The sequence below is a fragment of the Esox lucius genome, chromosome 5, assembly GCF_011004845.1.
Source record: "Esox lucius isolate fEsoLuc1 chromosome 5, fEsoLuc1.pri, whole genome shotgun sequence".
Lineage (NCBI taxonomy): Eukaryota > Metazoa > Chordata > Actinopteri > Esociformes > Esocidae > Esox > Esox lucius.
The window spans coordinates 15,562,824-15,578,307 of NC_047573.1; the positions used below are offsets into that span (position 1 = coordinate 15,562,824).

At 41.3% G+C, this 15,484-nt stretch overlaps 2 protein-coding genes across 6 annotated transcripts in view; one reads left to right on the top strand and one right to left on the bottom strand.

Moving 5' to 3' along the window:
- The first annotated feature begins 30 nt into the window (after window positions 1–30).
- On the top strand, window positions 31–9,678 carry zgc:194990 (SPRY_PRY_C-I_1 domain-containing protein). Of its 2 annotated transcripts, none has more exons than XM_010891892.3 (10): window positions 31–246; window positions 4,767–4,848; window positions 4,979–5,077; window positions 5,202–5,309; window positions 6,719–6,877; window positions 7,451–7,591; window positions 7,960–8,011; window positions 8,333–8,359; window positions 8,478–8,504; window positions 8,626–9,678. In XM_010891892.3, exons 2-10 carry the CDS (start codon window positions 4,786–4,788, stop codon window positions 9,183–9,185), a joined length of 1,236 nt encoding a protein of 411 aa, XP_010890194.2. In that variant the 5' UTR covers window positions 31–246; window positions 4,767–4,785; the 3' UTR covers window positions 9,186–9,678. The 2 variants fall into 2 exon arrangements, with proteins under 2 accessions (XP_010890194.2, XP_019902127.2); XM_020046568.2 differs by having other exon boundaries at window positions 178–246; window positions 7,957–8,011.
- Window positions 9,679–9,818: 140 nt separating this feature from the next.
- itgb4 (integrin, beta 4) overlaps window positions 9,819–15,484 on the bottom strand; it is a 34,977-nt gene continuing 29,311 nt past the window's right edge. For 2 of the 4 annotated variants that reach the window (XM_010891889.5, XM_010891888.5), the window contains 7 exons: window positions 14,711–14,845; window positions 12,883–13,032; window positions 12,486–12,674; window positions 11,715–11,870; window positions 11,419–11,583; window positions 11,058–11,249; window positions 9,819–10,957 (listed from right to left, as the gene is read on the bottom strand). In XM_010891889.5, the coding sequence (XP_010890191.2) occupies window positions 10,800–10,957; window positions 11,058–11,249; window positions 11,419–11,583; window positions 11,715–11,870; window positions 12,486–12,674; window positions 12,883–13,032; window positions 14,711–14,845 (1,145 nt within the window). In that variant the 3' untranslated portion in view covers window positions 9,819–10,799. The remainder of the gene's footprint in view (window positions 10,958–11,057; window positions 11,250–11,418; window positions 11,584–11,714; window positions 11,871–12,485; window positions 12,675–12,882; window positions 13,033–14,710; window positions 14,846–15,484) is intronic. The other 2 variants (XM_010891890.5, XM_010891891.5) reach the window with 2 other exon arrangements.

Below are 15,484 nucleotides of genomic sequence, written 5' to 3' on the forward strand. Positions count from 1 at the left end.
TTGGTCCGTAAGCTGTTCGTCAACTTGTCGGAAACGCCCGAACTTTGATTCGTGCAGCGGGGTGTAATAAAGTCACTCTCACTCACTCAATGCCGTCGCGGGGGATATAGATCCTGCTGCATGTATCCTCTGTTAAAGGAGGTTAAGGCTTTAGCAGTGGTAGTCTGTTGTAGCATACACCCACAGAGACGAAGCGTGCTTTCTGCTGAAAACAGTGGACAACTATATTTCCTGTTGGCTCCCTAAGTAAGTATTTATGTTGCATTTAAAATATTTTTTTATAATAGCCAACATGTCTGAGAATAGCCAACATGTCTGAGAATCTGGCATTGTGTGTAATTAGTACATTGGACAAACTTTCACCATTGTTTTGGTGTAGCCTATGTTTGTTGGTTGTATCCTATTTATTCGGCATGCTGCGCAAATCGCACTTAATATATTACTTCATGGCCTATTACGCATAATGTGCTTGTGGCATTACACATGAGAAATGGTCCAAAGGAAACCTCAAGCCCATTGTATTGTGATCTATTTTAACCGTCCAGAGGTGCTGTGCTAGAATATAAAGTCACTAAGGTTGTGTTCAGGGACAGATTAGTTATAATCCGAGATTTGCTCTATGCGCTAAGAATCTACAGTAGACCTACGATCACCCTACGGGACCTATTATTACCGTCATTGTGGTCCACAAATATTTAATTTCACGTGCGTCATGAATTCCCGCATATTTTGGAGACATTAGGAAAATCCACTTTTGTGTTTATCCGCGTTGGTTTTAATTATGTTTCATAGTTTATCCACCTTCATTTAATTCATTAACCAGATTAGTGCCACGGGTCAGCTGGTGTCCAAGCGAGCCGCTCGCAGCCCCAATGCGCGCGTCAACGCTCGTTTTCAAAGAGATTGTCTTCGATATACTCTGCACAAATCGTGTTTGTTGTTTTGACCACGCCAATAAAAATGAGGGTTCATCTGTACTGAATGTAGATGTGAATTCTTGTGTAATTTAAAATCTAAACCAAAATGCAAGTTGAAAGTTATCCAGTATAAAATGTAGCCACACAGAAAGACGTACAACACATTTATTACGTTGCTAGGGAAGTTTGGAAGTAATTATTCTGCTTTAATTAAAAAGCAGAATATTTTTGCCTTACTTTTACATTATATTGATGAATAATATTTGTAAAATTTTATATTAAACTAACTATTTGTGTTACCTGTTCAAAATATATGTATTAACCTGGCCTTCTAAAGTGCGGTCAATTAAAATGTTAATAATAAGGCCTATAATCTAGGCTGCTGTAGCTTTCACCTAAGAAGCAGAGCAAGTGCACTTGAACACTGGCACAGTTTGGCTTCTTGCACAGGGGCCCAAGATTATATAGTTCCACTGCTGCATGCTGTACATACATTATCCTTAAAGTATTTTGACCAATGTTGTTTAGGTTACCACCCTAAGGTCACCCTAATGTCCTTCTACAAAGTCAGGGCATGAGTCAAGAATCATGTTTTTAAATGACTTACTATCTCCATTCCAGAACTTTATGATATTACATAATAGGTTATCCTTTGTACTTCTTGGTCATGTAATGAGCGCTGTTGTTGGGTCTTTGGGCCAAGTCCAGCAGGGCTCAGTGTGTCCCACTGCTCCGCTTCCTTGTTCTGAGATTCTGTTGTAATCTTTTGAATTAACAGTTCACCACAGGGACATTTGTGCCTATTTTGCATTTGAAACAACAATAACCAGCAAATTTTTTGAACGTCTATGGGAAAGATGACTGGTCTTTGGGAAAAATTTCCCAAACCATCAATGGGCCCTATTTGCTGAGATTGTTGGATGTGTTCAAGAGGATCAGAAACAGAATGTATAATTGGTTAATTGTGACAGACGGATCAACAAATAATAATGGTTTGTTGTTTATTGAATGATGCAAGGTGATTTGTAGGTCAGTCAGTCTGCAGTTGTCTTGAACAGGCCCTCAACCCCTTGAAGTAGTGTCATATGAATTACACTTCTATTCTAGAAATAAGCCCCCTGTAGCAAACAAGTCATTCTATTCTAATTTAACACTCATATTGGTTATCTGTACAAGCCTTTTGTATAGAAAAGGTGGGGGGGTTTTAGAAGAAAAAGAAGGCTTTATTAAAAACAAATGTAATTCTATTTCAAAACACCTCCAAAGAAAATGCCAGCTCCTGGACAAAGAAATAATTTCTGCTCAGTGGGGCCTCTCGTTAGCTCTTGAACTCCTTGTTGCCAAGGGGAAGGGGCTCAGATCAAAGAGAATGGCCGTAGGCCAGCCCTCCACTTGAAGAATGGGTTATGCAGGCATTTGCTTCAACTCAAAATGAACACACCTAATCAAACGCCTGACTATCACCAACTAAATCCCTGCAGGAGGGGTAATCCCCCAGATTTAATAATTTCAAGAGTTGTTTATGAGCTCATTATAAGCTGCCTTGTTGCTCTATGTCCCGGGGTCTTTATACGCTGCTTGGTTACTCTGCTCCATTTGCCCTTCAAACACAAATGATTAGCAAGCATCATCTTTGTCCCCTTTCCCGTGCTTCCCACGTCAGAAAAAGTACAAAAAGGTTCAGCAAATCCTTTTTTATTCGTCAAACCAGGGGCCGCTGATTCAACACCGTGGGACAGAATCCGGATCGGCAGGATTGGGAAAAAAAAAACACTTTCAGCTCCTGCCTCAGATCTCCCTGGGATTTTCTTTTGACACTAAGGCCATGATTAAGATGTATTGGTGCACACAAACCTAAAACATGTTACTCTGCAGTTTTCAGCTCTTGTCCTTTTCCATCCTCCTTTTTCTTAATCTCTTTCTCTCTCTCATACCTTCTTCTCCATCTTTCTTTCTTTCTGTCAACCCAGGCCAGTTTTAGATGAAGTGCTGCTAATGAGCCAACAGAGGGCTTACTGCAGTGTAGTGTAAGAAAAGTTAGGCAATACACACTCTCTCACACACACACACACATTTCTGTATTCTGCCTTCTCATCGATTTGAGGTGCCTTTGGAGGCCAGTCAGCTGTAGCTCAGGCTCAACACTGACAGAATGAGTGCCAGTGCATAATAAAACTGTGGATCACTGTGCCAACATTTTAAACCTGTGTGTTACTGTATCTGCGTAATATTGTTTTGTAGCACTGTACAGCCATATTAAACCTGTGTGTCACTGTATCTGCGTAATATTGTTTTGTTAGCACTGTACAGCCATATTAAACCTGTGTGTCACTGTACCGGCATATTAAATCTGTGTCAGTGTTCCAGCATATTAATCTGTGTCACTGTTCCAGCATATTAAATCTATTAGTCACTGTACCAGCAGATTAAATCTATGTGTCACTGTGCCAGTGTATTAAACCTGTGTGTTACTGTATCTGCGTAATATTGTTTTGTAGCACTGTACAGCCATATTAAACCTGTGTGTCACTGTATCTGCGTAATATTGTTTTGTAGCACTGTACAGCCATATTAAACCTGTGTGTCACTGTACCGGCATATTAAATCTGTGTCAGTGTTCCAGCATATTAAATCTGTGTCACTGTTCCAGCATATTAAATCTATTAGTCACTGTACCAGCAGATTAAATCTATGTGTCACTGTGCCAGTGTATTAAAGCTGTGTGTTACTGTACCAGCATTTCAAATCTATGTGTAACTGTATCAGCGTATTAAATCTATGAGTCACTGTGTCAGTGTATTAAATATTTATGTCACTGTGCCAGCGTATTGAAGCTGTATGTCACTGTGACAGCGTGTTAAAGCTGTGTGTCACTGTGCCAGCATATTACAGCTGTGTGTCACTGTGCCTGCGTATTGAAGCTGTATGTCACTGTGACAGCGTATTGAAGCTGTATGTCACTGTGACAGCATGTTAAAGCTGTGTGTCACTGTGCCAGCATATTACAGCTGTGTGTCACTGTGCCAGCATATTACAGCTGTGTGTCACTGTGCCTGCGTATTGAAGCTTTATGTCACTGTGACAGCGTATTGAAGCTGTATGTCACTGTGACAGCATGTTAAAGCTGTGTGTCACTGTGCCAGCGTATTACAGCTGTGTGTCACTGTGACAGCGTGTTAAAGCTGTGTGTCACTGTGACAGCGTATTACAGCTGTGTGTCACTGTGCCAGCGTATTACAGCTGTGTGTCACTGTGACAGCGTATTACAGCTGTGTGTCACTGTGACAGCGTATTACAGCTGTGTGTCACTGTGACAGCGTATTACAGCTGTGTGTCACTGTGACAGCATGTTAAAGCTGTGTGTCACTGTGCCAGCATATTACAGCTGTGTGTCACTGTGACAGCGTATTACAGCTGTGTGTCACTGTGACAGCGTGTTAAAGCTGTGTGTCACTGTGCCAGCATATTACAGCTGTGTGTCACTGTGACAGCGTATTACAGCTGTGTGTCACTGTGCCAGCATATTACAGCTGTGTGTCACTGTGCCAGCGTATTACAGCTGTGTGTCACTGTGACAGCGTGTTAAAGCTGTGTGTCACTGTGACAGCGTATTACAGCTGTGTGTCACTGTGACAGCGTGTTAAAGCTGTGTGTCACTGTGACAGCGTATTACAGCTGTGTGTCACTGTGACAGCGTGTTAAAGCTGTGTGTCACTGTGACAGCGTATTACAGCTGTGTGTCACTGTGACAGCGTGTTAAAGCTGTGTGTCACTGTGACAGCATGTTGAAGCTGTGTATCTGTGAAACAGTGTGCCAGCATGTTGAAGCTGTGTATCTGTGTGCCACAGGATTTTTTCAGCTGCCAACATGATCAAGGAGTGCCTCCAGTTCCTCATTGAACCAGCCAAAAAAATCAAGATCCGTCTCAAGGTATGACCCTTCTCCCGGGAAACCTCTGCACTCTCATAGACCCTCTTACTAGTATGGATGTCTGTCCTTGTTGCATGTCAGATTCCCTCCAGCCTTCTCTTTCTTTTTCACCATGCACTGTTCTGTTCAGGAGTCTCGTAAGAAAGTGAAAAATGAGAAGAAAGAACCTTTAGTGGAGAGTCAGCTGTTCATAATGGAGCTGGCCAGGGAACTTAACAGACTATGCCAGGTAAACACACATACACACACCCACACACACAAATACACAAGAACATGCACGCAAAGAAACACTAGAACACCCATATACACAGACACATGCACATTCTGTACTATTACTGGAACACTCTCTGCAGAGGTCCAGTGTCCTAGCCCACATCTGGACGTGTGAAGATACCTGGCCCCCCAGTGTGTGTCGGGAATTCATAGTGGAATGGGCAGCCGTGCTGGAGAACAGAGTACAGGTGAGCCGTCGTCTTTGTAGGCGTGGCGTGAGGGGGCAGTGCCTCAAGACTTTAACCCTCAGAACTTTTGCCCAGCTTCTACCCCTAAGGACATAAGACCATAAAACAAGGCTGTAAGTTTACCAATTATATTGATTAGCCTAGAAAAAATAGATCACCAAATATCTCTTTGTCCATGATCCCTTTGCCCCATGAACACGTATGTACAGTATACAGATACACATACACACACTTACATTCATACTCCACATATGCTGCAACTGATAATGTTAATTACCTATTCCCAACTATCGGTACATATACTCAAACGCCTGACCTGGTACTGTAGAAAGACGTTACTGTTATTCAGATACTTCGTGTCTTGTTATTTTTATGGAGAAAGACACTGAGATACATAATACCTTCTATTTTTCATTTTCTATTTTCTCATTTTTGCCAAACCGCATGAGCAGAGCTTACTGACTGACTGACTGACTGACTGAGTACCCCTTGTTAAATAGCGTAGTGGTTAGAGAAGTGGACCTGTAAACTATACGTCCTGCGGTCCTATCTTTGCACAGGCACAGCAAAGTATGCGTTACGAATTATTCTGTATAGATGAGAACCTCAATATTTACATTATAGTAAGCCTGAAATAAAACAGTTTATGGTTATATTGAGAGTGTTTCTGGTGGATTTTTGAAGTACGCATCCGTGCATGCGTTTTGGGTCAGGATAGACAAACACATTTGCCTTGCTCCAACATACAGTAGGTATGTTATAGTAAGCCTTAACTAAAACTGTTACGGTTATATTGAGACTGTTTCTGAAATGGAAAAGTTCATTTTCAGTCTTGATAGCAATTGCTCAATTCTTGTGACTACTCCAATAAGTTAGTAGATTCCGGTAAAGCTTATTACTGGCTAATATGCTGTTAAAACTGCCAGTGGCAAACACCATACAGTTCATAGACGCTATTTGTGGTGGAGGTAAACGTAGTAAGAAATCTTAATCAGTTTAACTGTATCAATATCATTCACGAATGGCCAATTAGCCGTTAAAACGGCCAATAGCAAAAGAGGATTTGTTCAGGATAGACACACAAGGGCTGTACTGACACCTGTCAAATGCACAGCTCTGTGGTGTAGTGGTTAATGACACAGCCTTTCACGTGGGTGACCTGGGTTTGAATCTCTAGAGGGTGAAACTTACTATTGCGGGCCGGCTGAACTAGGCTTGCCTAGTTAACAAATTACAAAGCAATTTACTACATTTAAATATTGTTTTGTGAAAAGCAGATACTACTTAGGACTTACAGTCAGTCATATCTCTAGACTTTTGCGGGCCCTAAGCAAAATTCATTTGGGCCCTCTCTCCCCTATTGAGTCTTTTTTACTCCATGTCATCTTATCGAGCCTGGTGTTTTGCAGACAAGGAGCATCCAAAGAGAGCTGCATGTTGAGTGGTCAGAGAAAAGGGACTGGAAGGATCATCTGCTGTGTATGCTGGAGACAGGAGGAGAACACGACATCGGAGGCCACAAGCGGGTCATTTTGGATTGGACTTACCAGCTGAAGAACAGATTAGAGGTACTGAACAGAAAGGGGTTTGGTTCACTATGGTACTGAAGTGATTGTTGTTTGTTGCGCTTGTTGCTTCTTGCTGACAAATTGACAGACAAATCTTTGTTTCTTCTTTTTTTTCTTTATCTGGTTCTGGAGGAACCCCCCAAACAAATAGAATGAAGTACCATTTTTGGTACTGTTAGCATTTTCTAATATCTGAATGTAGTAAAAAATAAATATATATGTCTACAGATCATTCAAACACGTCTTTAAACACTAAACTCCTTGGCTGCGCTAGACCTCATCAGCTAAACGTTAGAATTAATTCCAGATTTGAGTTATGTTGACTTATTCTGCCATTTCTTTGGAGGGCAACATATTGCTTTGTTTGCAGGAGCCTGGGAATGAGGTTAATGGCTAAATACTGTATTTTTCATTAGTAGCAACTGCCGATTACCCCTTTAAAGACACGAGTAACAGAAGAGACGAGTAATGGAAGACCACCTACATTTCTCACTAATTCCTTCCTCTCCTTTCCTCTTTAGTTTATACAGAAAGGTACTAATCTAATTGAGTTCCCTATTTCTCCCACTCTAGCCCAATATCTGGCCTGGTGAAACCGTGTTGATGATGTTGGATGATCTGGAGTTCCAGTGGAGGAGGGGACGCCTGCCAACCCTGCTCCCAGCCATGGAGCTCATCATGGAGGTTGTGCTGAGTTCCGAAAGCCCTGAAAACGTATGTATCTTTTTGCTGACAATGATCAATCACTGTGTTCCTGCTAAGCAACCTATGCATCTCTGTTCCGAAGTATCCCCAGACAGCTGTCCCCCCATTCTATATTGTTTATGTGAGTACTCTATATGTAATTTTGTGTTGTCTTGCAGTATTATGCTTTTGGCCAGCATTTGTTCCTTAATCGGCTTACCTGGTAAAATAAAGGTGAAAAAATAAAACATTAAATAAAATAAATTCAGTATTAGCTGACACCTGCACCCTTTGCAGTAAATCATAATCTCTGCGACAGTTGCATTTAAAAGCTGAAGTGCATATAATGTGCTCACAGTTGAATCCAGGACTCACTCAGTCCTGTCCTGTGTTAGCAGGAGGATGTCACTAAACAGTGGCTGATTAGAAAACAGAGGAGTCAGAGGATTGGTGAGTAGAGCTTTGAATCGTTGAAGTCATTATTTCGTCACCTCACCAATAAATTACGTGTTGTCTGCCTGTGATCTTAGTTATGTGATTTTATCATCAGTAGTCAAGATATCTTAACATTTTCCAATTAAATAATAATTTTGTCTTCTGTTGTTTTTGATAATACATAATGGCTGATGAATAGTTTTAGGTGCTTATGGGTAGTCGCTATTGAAAAGGATTGAAGCAATCATGGGAGGTTGATGATATTCTAATTATATGACCAGCACCTGTATAGGTTAAAATTTAATAGTATATTAATCTCATCTGTATAACTTTCAGATGCAGCTCGCTACATTCCCCACAATGGTAAGTCAAACCCATACTAACAAGTAAATGAATAATTCCAGATTTCTTGAGTTATGTTGACTTATTCTACCATTTAATGCTTAATTATTTTAATAAAAGAACATGGTTTTCTTTTCAGTATGGACCTGGATCTGTGATGCTGCAGGTATGTACACTTTAAAATGTTTACAGTTGTACGTACTGTCTAAGAACAAAATGAAAATATGAGTATAGACAGAAAACAATATTAGAGTACTTTTTATTTATTCTGACCACCCCTTCCACAGAGGAAGTGACCCTTGACCCTAAGACAGCCAACCCATATCTCATCCTCTCAAACGACAACAAACGCATGCGCTGTGGCCTGGAGCCGCGTGACTCCCCCAACTGCACACCCTGCTTCAACGGCTGGTGGTGTGCTATGGGGAACCAGGGCTACACCTCTGGGCGTCATTACTGGGAAGTGGAGGTGGGAGACAGGGACTGGCGCCTGGGCGTGGCTACGGCGTCCGCCCAGAGGAAGGGTTACGGTTCTCTCAACACACAGACGGGCTACCTTACACTGAGGCTGGAGAGAGGCACCGACCTCAAGGCGCTGACCCTGCCCGTCACCCCACTGACCCAGGCGCCGGTCCCCAAGAAGGTGGGGGTGTACCTGGACTATGAGCAAGGCCAGCTGTCCTTCTATGATGTGGAGAAGAGGTCCCACATCTACACCTACAACGAGACCTTCACAGAGAGACTGTTCCCCTTGTTTGGGACTGTTGAGGTGGTGAAGGATATGGTGATCAGGTCAGCACAGACCAGGGAACCCTGTCTCTGTCCTGGACCCTGTCTTTGGTGCTGAGTTAAATTCACAGCATTCTTTAAAACTGGTTCGTGAGAGCTTGCCTAGAATCCACTCTAAATATTGTAAACATAGCAATATTCAGTGTCCATTCAAGGCTAGTGGAGGGCAGGCTTTGTATGTTTTGGTCAAGCACTGATACACCTTATTCAAGGGTTTGATGGGAACTATTCATATTAGTTGGCATGGTCATTCATGGTATTATGGCATGTTGAAAGAAAGTGCTGCCCAAAAATAGTTCAGTGAGAGCTTTTCAGAGAGAGCTTGTTCAGTGAAGAGCTTGTTCAGTGAGAAGACACAGAAGATAGACAGCATGCAGTAGTTCATTCTTCCTGTCTCTGAGTCTTTGCCTCTTCTGCTTGCCATGGTCTCATAATGAGCATCAGTATATTCTTGGATGTTGACAGTGTGTATAATGGTAATAACAATGCTTTTTTCAGTCATCAATAAATGTAAAAACAATCCAAGAAATATTAGTTTGTCACTTTGTGACGTACCTACACTTAAAAAGAAATGGGTAGTATGAACACTATAGCACTTATATGGTTTATTAAATCTTTATTACCTTAAGTGCAATAAAATAGACGTCTTATCCATAAAAAAACAAATTACTTTATGAATTAATTATGAATTCTACAAATGGTCTGCCTTTTATATTTTTTGGTATACTGATGTAATGTTATTATATCTTTTAATAACAAATTAATCAAATTAATCCAACACTTTTCAGATAAATATAATTATACATGAAATGCCTCACTAAGAGTAAAAATTCCAATAGACAGTATTTTGTATTGAACCAAAGCACAGCATAAGTGGGAAAAAAACAATATACTGTTAAGAGAATACAATCTTTTTGTCTCGCTAAAACAAATCCCTCAAAAATATCTGTATTTTCTAGTCAATCTATTCTAAAATATATTAGTTTGGCAGAGACTGAAGCACTCTTGACAGAAATAAAAATGTAAACTATTACATGACCTTAATGAGCTTGGCAAAAAGAAAATATGCCAATTGACAGATGCAAAACGGAAACACCTTATACACAAACAATACATAGCAATATAGTATTTGGCTTCAATATTTCAATTCCATTTCCTCAAACATACAGATCCCATATCACTTTAATATGTTTCATGTTTGAAATGAGTTTTACCAACGATACGGTAATACAATGCAATAGGATACCCAACGAACAAACATCCTTTAAAGCACTGGCAGACGGTTACCACAAAGAGGCCATCAATTTAACAAACCGCAGCCAAGTACGAACCCTAGTAAACACTGTCCCTCTGTTAATCTCTCAGCTAATCTTGTGTCAAGGGATATTAGCACTAGCAGACTCTAAACTACAGAGACCTCAGACTAGTGTCCCAGCAAAATCTAAACCACTAGGCGTCATACAGTGAAGAACCAATAGAGGGAGCTGTGAAGAGTGTTTTTAAATAGTATCTACAACACCACATCTCTTTATTGGTGTAGTAGAGTTCTTTGAGTGTAAAAGGTTTTCACCAAAATAGAAAACAAGCGACACAAACTATAAACAAAAGAACGTCAGGGGAGACACGACAGGAGCCACTGTTTGTAACAGACAGAGCGGGGGCCGTGTTGAGCTCAGGTCTCATAGAACGACCTCTCGACCTTCTTGGTGACGCTGCTGGTGCCAGCCATCTGCATGCTCCTCTGAACCACCTCCTTGGTCACATGACGTGTCACCATGCCCCCGGTCTCTATGTGCTGAGTCGTCATACCAGTCATCATCATACCGTCTCCTGTGGGCAGGAGAGAGTGTTAGAGAGCGTGTAACGCGCGTGTGTGTGTGTCTGTGTGTGACCAAGCCAGAGAAAGGAACACATGAGATTGACACGCTACCTGAGAAGTAGGGGTCGTTAACCATGGTGTGTGTTACGTTGGTGTGGGTGGTGACGTCGGTCGGCAGTTGGAACACTTCTCTGTTGGTCACTGACTGGGTGCTGTACTGAGACATGCCTCCTAGTTGAGACAAACCGCTTAGGCCTCCCAGTTGAGACATACCACCTATTCCACTTATTTGAGACACGCTACCTAGAAAAGGGAAAAAGATAAATCACATTATATACGATAGTATACGATATAATTCCAAACTTACAGATTTGAATACAGGCATCAAAATATGTAACCCAAAATGGTACATTTAAAGTTAGTACTGACACTTTAATCATTTGATTTAAACACAAGAAAGAAAAACTCTTACCCCCTTCCTGAGACTCTATGGTAATGATACCCTCCCTCTCGGGCCCGAAGCCCTGGGTCGTCTTGGCCTGAACTTTGAACTTGTACGGCATGTTTTCTCTCAGGTTTGGAACAGTCAAACTGGTCTCGGCACTGTCACCGCTCACCTGGAAGGTACGCATGTCCCCTGGAAGAGACACATGGGTGATGGGGGATTAGAAGATTGTCCATGAGAAGTACAGGAGATGAGCAAAATAAAGGAGACAAGAAATATTTAACATCTCTGATGATGGATCATGTCTCAGTGCTCTGCCTCACCTCCTCCGTGCAGCTGTTCACAGGTGACCACATAGCCCAGGATGTCTCCATTGGGTTTGCGTGGTTTGTCCCAGCTCAGCTGAAGTGCCTCGGGGGACAGAGCTGTGAACACCAGGGGGCCGGGAGCACTGGGGGTGCTCAGAGTGAAGGGAGAACCTGGGTGAGATGTGGAAAGACAGAAACAGTCAGGAAGAGAGTAGATGGGGTGAGAGAAGGAAAGACACAAAGTAACAAGAGAGAGAGACAAGGTAAAGGTATAGTTAAACAGAAACATAGAGACAAGGTAAATGTATAGTTAAACAGAAACATAGAGACAAGGTAAAGGTATAGTTAAACAGAAACATAGAGACAAGGTAAATGTATAGTTAAACAGAAACATAGAGACAAGGTAAATGTATAGTTAAACAGAAACACAGAGACAAGGTAAATGTATAGTTAAACAGAAACATAGAGACAAGGTAAATGTATAGTTAAACAGAAACACAGAGACAAGGTAAATGTATAGTTAAACAGAAACATAGAGACAAGGTAAATGTATAGTTAAACAGAAACATAGAGACAAGGTAAATGTATAGTTAAACAGAAACATAGAGACAAGGTAAATGTATAGTTAAACAGAAACATAGAGACAAGGTAAATGTATAGTTAAACAGAAACATAGAGACAAGGTAAATGTATAGTTAAACAGAAACACAGAGACAAGGTAAATGTATAGTTAAACAGTGAGATAGCGGCAGGGGATAGTTGTGAATTAAGGGTGTACATGACTACCAGGCATTGGGCTCAGTGGACTGTTGGGGTCGACGGCTGACTCTATGGTGATGACTCCCTCTCTCTCCGGTCCCCAGCCCTCCTGACTCTGAGCCTTCACCTTGAACAGGTACGAGTGGTTAGGAAGCAGATCCTGCACAACCACGGAGTTCTCTGCTGGGCTGGACACGTTAATACGCTTCACATCACCTAGAGAAGGGGACAAGGGGCCTATTATCATACAGAGATCCAGAAACAAGGATTTGAGATCTAACGGAATTTACATGGCTGGAAACGAAATTCTTCGAACGATCCTTCAAACCATGCCGATCAAATCAGATTAGACATGTCATAGTCCCCAAGTCCAAACAGGGGGAAACGTGGTCACAGCGGTGCACAAATCTTCATATATCCGTACCTCCATTCAGCAGCTGGTACAGGACACAGTAACCCAGCACGTCCCTCTCGCAGTGTGGCTCCTGCCAGCTGACCTTCAGGGCTGTGGGGCCCAGGGCAGAGAACACCAGCCTTGTGGGAGTGTCAGGGACCCCAGGAGAGGGCCGAGACTCTGACATGGGAGATACAGAGGTATATGAGAAAGGAGGACAATTGGACAAATTGGTTGGGGGGGGGGGGGGGGGGTCAAGCACAATATGGAGGAGTGATTCCAGCACACATTTGCGCACAAAATAATGGAATGAATGTTATGGATGTTACATGAAATAGACTGGATTTATCAGGAAAGGTTTGTGAGTTTGTAAGTCTTAGGAAAAGGATTGGCTGAACACAAAAATTATAATTTGCAAGTGACCAAAATGACAGTTCTGGATATTATAGAGTCTGCAGTAGACTGGATAGCTCTCTTGATCAAAATCAATCATAACATATTTGTTGTCATCTGGAAGTACCTTAGGTTTGCAAAGTAGAGCTACACCCTAATACAGTGGGTAATTTAAATCAGAATTTGAGAGTTGAACAGAGACAATCCATTGTGAAATACTGATTAAAATCATCTGAACATAAAATGATATCCCTGTGTCATACTGCCAATCCACAAGATTTCAAAAGATTTCTAGGGGCTTTAATTTGAAGAAAGGACATGAATCACTCAAAGCACTCAGTTCAAACATCTACAGTATCTAAAACTGGTACAGTACTGACATAGATTCATTTCAGCATATATATTCTTAGAATATTAGCTCCAGCATTATTTCCAATATTTCAAATATCAACAACTGCTTCAGTTAAAGTCTAATTAATGCATCCAAAAAGAAGTACAAAAAATCTTAGCTTTTAAAAAACTTAGCTATGATATGACACTAAGTGAACCCTTTCTAAAAGCAATTAAATATGAGTGACTGAAATGCCTTGTTTAAGACTTGGCCACCTACTCTGTTAGGGGCAAAAAACATGCCTTTTCCTACATGCACTGGTAAAACCAAAACTGCACTCAAAAATATAGACCTTAAAGTTGCAATTAGAAAGTACTATATATATTTGGAAAATATATATAATTTTTTTGTGAATACGTAAATTCCTTCTTTAAGAATATACCATCATATAAAAATGGAGAATATAATAATAACATAATTAACACGTAATATACTTAGCTTAAACTTCTAAGCTTGTTAAAAAATAAATAATGATAAACAAAATGTTTGTCAATAAACACTCTATAGCCTACCAACATGGTTGAAACAATTTTTCTTGTTATGTTTATGTAGGTTGCAATAACCATAAAACAATAGGACACATGACAAACACAATAGGTCAGAAAGAAAATCGTCCATTTACAAGCAATCAGCCAATGACAATCACTACATTTTTTGCCAATTATGGTCTGATACTGATTGCTGGCCGATATATCATGTTGGTGCAACTGTAGATTAATGCTTTATGGACAATAAGGACATTCGGAAAATATACACTTTATTTTGTGATGCTCAGGTAGACAGTCACATGAATTCATCCAGGATCAACATGGACAGTACCTAGATGAGGTAGGATCAGTTAGAGGGGGGCGGGCGAATTGGAGAGGAGAGACTAAAGAGACAGAAAGAGGGAGAGAGGAAGAAATAGATACCTATCAACCACATTAAAGCCATAAAAAAAGCCTCAGCAACACAAAGCATTCCTCTCACACCACCAATAGGCATGATAGGATGAGCCCATAGTATGGCTTTAATCCTACAGGCTCTCCCAGTGAGGTGGAAGAGGGCAGCTGTGTGTTCTCCAGACAGACTCACCCAGGAGCACCCTGTCCAGGTTCAGTAGCACATCGTTGACATCCTCAGAATGGGTCCTGCCCCGAAAAGCCTGAGACATACCGTAGCTGTACTGACTCGATGTAAGAGTCTTAGTTGGGCTGAAGCCATATGTACCTGAGGATGCAGGGAGCGGGCAAAAGAGAGCATAATGGAGAAAGAGGAGAGGCCAGGAAGTAGAGGAAGGGGAGACGTAACAGGGGAAGGAGTAGGAAGGAGTCCGGGCAGCAGAGAGGATTGAAAGGGGGAGGATAACAAGAGAAAAGGAGAGCGACAGTCAGCATAGCTCCTGCATAGCTCTACACAGCCAATTGCCCCCTGTTATCAATATCTGATATCCAAGCCATCCTCCTCATGCACCTCATCCATAAGCCTGCTGCAGAATATTCGTAGATCTTACATTTACAGGCACGATTGGTGCAGACAAACAGATAAGCTTCTCCCAGCTTTCAATAGTATAGGACAGAAAAGAAAACGATACAATGGAATCGCCGCCAGCAAATTCCTAGTAATCAAAAATCTTATCTCAGTGCTTTAGTAAAACCCTATGTCGGTGACCTGTATCAGAGTGGATTGTGAATGACAAGCTCTTTAAAGAGCCAGTGCAATCTAAGTTCTGTTAAACAATTGTTGATGAAACTGCACTGTGTGACAAAATGATACTTGTGTTTTTACCTTATATAATTGCTGGATGAAAATACAATTAAGGGGCACTATGTAGAAGTTAATCCCAATGAGGAAACTGGGGGAATCGCA